General features: G+C 53.3%; 1 protein-coding gene across 1 annotated transcript in view; it reads left to right on the top strand.

Annotated features, from left to right (window-relative positions):
• Window positions 1–375: 375 nt before the first annotated feature.
• Window positions 376–3,765, top strand: part of ATL1 (atlastin GTPase 1) — a 24,312-nt gene continuing 20,922 nt past the window's right edge. The window contains exons 1-5 of the mRNA XM_010004312.1: window positions 376–412; window positions 573–820; window positions 1,160–1,294; window positions 1,766–1,870; window positions 2,913–2,963. Of these exons, the coding sequence (XP_010002614.1) occupies window positions 376–412; window positions 573–820; window positions 1,160–1,294; window positions 1,766–1,870; window positions 2,913–2,963 (576 nt within the window). The remainder of the gene's footprint in view (window positions 413–572; window positions 821–1,159; window positions 1,295–1,765; window positions 1,871–2,912; window positions 2,964–3,765) is intronic.

Genomic DNA, 3,765 nt, shown 5'->3' with positions numbered 1-3,765 from the left:
TTCTTGGTATTTATAGCTGGGCTTCTAGCATGTGCACACACAGGCCTTGTGCTTTGAAACAGCTGGGACTGGCTGGAAGCTGGGTCCCAGTTGGGGACTGAAACAGAGACTGAGGAGGTTTAGGTTGAGGCTACCACATTTAGGAAGTTGCAGCCTGAGCCAACAACGTGAGACCCTGCCCCAGGTTGCCCAGGGAAGCTGTGGCTGCCCCATCCCTGTTGGCAGTGTTGAAGGGCAGGTTGGATGGGGCTTGGAGCAACCTGGGCTGGTGGGAGGTGTCCCTGCCCATGCAGGGGGGTTGGAACTGATGGATCTTTAAGGTCCTTTCCAACCCAAACCATTCCATGATTCAGGGAACTCTCTGCTGGTGGACACATGGCCCTGAAATGGCCTGGAGTCTCCATGGAGATGTGTGAGGACAGGTACAACAGACATCTGCCCTGAATGGAGCTGTTTTGAGAGGCATATTTGTGCTGGATGGCCTCATACCACTCTCTCCATCCCCACTGCCTGTGATGCTGCACTTTGCAGGAGAAGGAGCCTCACAGCTCTTGTTTCACTTGCTTATGCAGGTAGTTTTGCAGAGAAGACTTACGAGTGGAGCTCCGAGGAGGAGGAGTCTGTGAGGAAGGCAGGACCAGTGCAGGTCCTCATTGTCAAAGATGACCATTCCTTTGAGCTGGATGAAGCTGCCCTGAACCGCATCCTCCTCTCAGAGGCTGTCAGAGATAAGGAGGTCGTGGCTGTGTCTGTTGCTGGAGCTTTTAGAAAAGGAAAATCATTCCTGATGGACTTCATGCTGCGGTACATGTACAATAAGGTATGGCCCCAGCTCCTAAGGGTATGGTGCTACTGCTCCCTGCTCCCTTATACCTCCTAGGGATGAACTGGATGGTGCTCTGGGAATGCTCAAGCCTCTCAGTAGCTTCAGAGGACTTCACAAAGTAATAGAGTAGATTCTTCCACAGCCTCGTTCACCAGTGGGTCTCTAGTGATCTCCTGACTTTGGAGCAGAGATGTTCACCTTTGCTGCCCTGTAGGAAACCTCTCTTACAGAGGCTGCCCCCCTTTCAGCACTGGGGTGGAGACAGCATAGAAGAAAAGTGTAAAACCAAAGTGAGTTGAGTAGCCCAGCACCTTCTTCTTTTCCTCCCTGCAGGAAGCAGTGGACTGGGTTGGAGATGACAACGAGCCTCTGACTGGTTTCTCCTGGAGGGGAGGGTCTGAGCGGGAGACGACAGGCATCCAGATATGGAGTGAGGTTTTCCTGGTGGACAAGCCCGATGGTAAAAAGGTGTGTGCTTCTTCTCTGTTGCTGGTCAGCTCTTCATTCTCTTCCAGCTTTTGTAAGACTTTCCTGCCTTGTCTCAGGTGGCTCAACTGCTTGTGCAAGTTTAGAGGAGGTCTCCAATACCATTTCCCTGGTTTAGCAGTAATGGGTTTAATGAGTTAATACAATGTCTCGATGTCCCTGAGATGCTCTCCAGGGATCCCTCTGACTTTGGGCATCCCAGAGCAGCTCCCTTCTCTGTGTTGCACAGTGTTCATTTTGCTGCCTGGGGGAGTCATCTTCTGCCCAATCTCTGGGGTTGCTCTTTTCCTGTGTCCCCCACCAGTTACAAGCATGAGGCAGAGGCAGGGAGATCCCCAGCACAATAATGTACAGTAAAACCCCCTCAACCCTTTGGCATTTGAGGGTGATTTTGCTTGGATGCAGCTGCTGACCAGGTGCATCCAAGCTGACATGGAGCTTTCTGCCCCTCAGGTTGCAGTGTTGCTGATGGACACACAGGGGACCTTTGACAGCCAGTCCACCCTGCGGGACTCGGCCACCGTCTTTGCCCTCAGCACAATGATCAGCTCAATACAGGTAAGATGGGGATGTCTCCAGGAGTCACTTCATAGGTCGCAGAATGGTTTGGGTTGGAAGGGACCCTACAGGTCATGTAGATCCAACCCCCTTGCATGGGCAGAGACACCTCCCACCAGCCTAGGTTGCTACAAGCCCCATCCAACCTGCCCTTCAACACTGCCAGGGATGGGGCAGCCACAACTTCCCTGGGCAACCTGAGCCAGGGTCTCACCACCCTCACAGCAAATAATTTCTTCCTCAGATCTCATCTCAATCTCCTCTCAGTTTAAAACAGTTCCCCCTTGTCCTCTCACCCCCTGCCCTTGTCCCAAGCCCCTCCCCAGCTTTCCTGGAGCCCCCTCAGGCACTGGAAGGTGCTCTAAGTTCTCCCTGGAGCTTTCCCTTCTCCAGGCTGAACACCCCAACTCTCCCAGCCTGTCTCCAGAGCAGAGCTCCAGCCCTCGGGTTATCTTTGTGGCCTCCTCTGGAGTTGCTCCAGGATCTCCATGTCCTTCGTATGTGGTGGGCTCCAGAACTGAACACAATACTCCAGGGGTCTCATGAGAGCTGAGTAAAGGGGGAGAATCCCCTCCCTTGACCTGCTGCCCTTGCTTTTTTTGAAGCTTCCTAAAAGCTGGTGGCAAAAACCCAGTAGCTTGGCACGAGCCTAACTCAGCAGCTAGCGAGAGCCTTTGATAGGAGAGACAAAGGCCATCATGTTGGCTGCTCTGAGTGCAGGATTCACACATGGCTCCATCATCACAGGGAAGTCTCATCTCACCCCAAGAGCTGGGTCAGCAGCAGATGTACCCCTTTGCTTCCAGCTGCCAAAGAAGAGAGCACTTGGGTCTGTGGAACTGGGTGGGCTTTTATCTCAGTGCTGCTGGAGAAACCTCTGGGCTGGAGATGTTCCAACACATGCAGCTATACAGCCTGTTAGGGCTTCCCATCCTCTGGCTGTGTCCCCCCAGTAATCTCACAGGCTTTAACCGCACTGACCCACATGTTGGCCTGAAGAACAGGCCATTCTGAGTACTCAGGTTTTTGTTTTTAAATGCAGGTTTATAACTTGTCCCAGAATGTGCAGGAGGATGATCTGCAGCACTTGCAGGTAAGTCCCTTCTCCTGGCTGCTCCACAGCTTTGTGGTGCCTGGGTTATGCTCTGCACTTGCAAGTTGTGTTGCTCTCATTTGGAACCACAAAAGGGTTTTTCCATTTCCCAACTCTCATATTGGTCTGTGGGTGTGGAGGAACAGTCACTTGGGTTCAAACCTATCTTGCCCACACCCTCAAAACGTGGCTTCTTGGGAGCCTGGGTGCTTTGGCAAGGCAGTCAGTGGGACACTCACCAGGAGGGACTGTTCCTGTCTCTGGGACATGCACCTTCCTCAAGGCTGTGGAGCTGCAGATGGCCCAGGCTGTGCTTCGTGCTGCAGCAGGTGGCTGGAGGCCATGGAGAGGCTGGGAAAACCAAAGCTGTTGAGACAAAAGTGGCTGAGAGGGCAGGTAGGGATGGTCTTCAGCCGTGTGTGAGGCAGAGTGGAGGGCAGTGTCTCTTCTTACGACCACGATGCGCAGGACCAGTTGTCATGAGTCGTGCTGCTGCCAGAGAGGGTGGACTTTGCAATGGTGAGGTTAGAGGAGCATCAAACAGACTGCAGAGGTTAGAGGATCCACCACAGACCATCTCGGTGTGTAGCACCCATCACTGGTCTGCCTGTTTGGGTACAGCCCGTGGTGGCCTGTGTGTCCTTCCATGGGGTTATACTGGGGTTCCTCAGGGAGCAGAGACCCATCAGAGGCCTGGACTGATCCATGGGTCTGGAAACACTCCATGACTTGCAGCAAGGGGATAAAGTGACTGGTAATGGGGAGGATCAGGGTGGTTAACCCCATCCTGGCTGTATTCCTG

This window comes from Chaetura pelagica, unplaced genomic scaffold (assembly GCF_000747805.2).
Source record: "Chaetura pelagica isolate M959 unplaced genomic scaffold, ChaPel_1.0 scaffold141, whole genome shotgun sequence".
Classification (NCBI taxonomy): domain Eukaryota; kingdom Metazoa; phylum Chordata; class Aves; order Apodiformes; family Apodidae; genus Chaetura; species Chaetura pelagica.
Note: the sequence above shows the minus strand (reverse complement) of the source record. Positions and strands in the feature narration are given on the sequence as shown.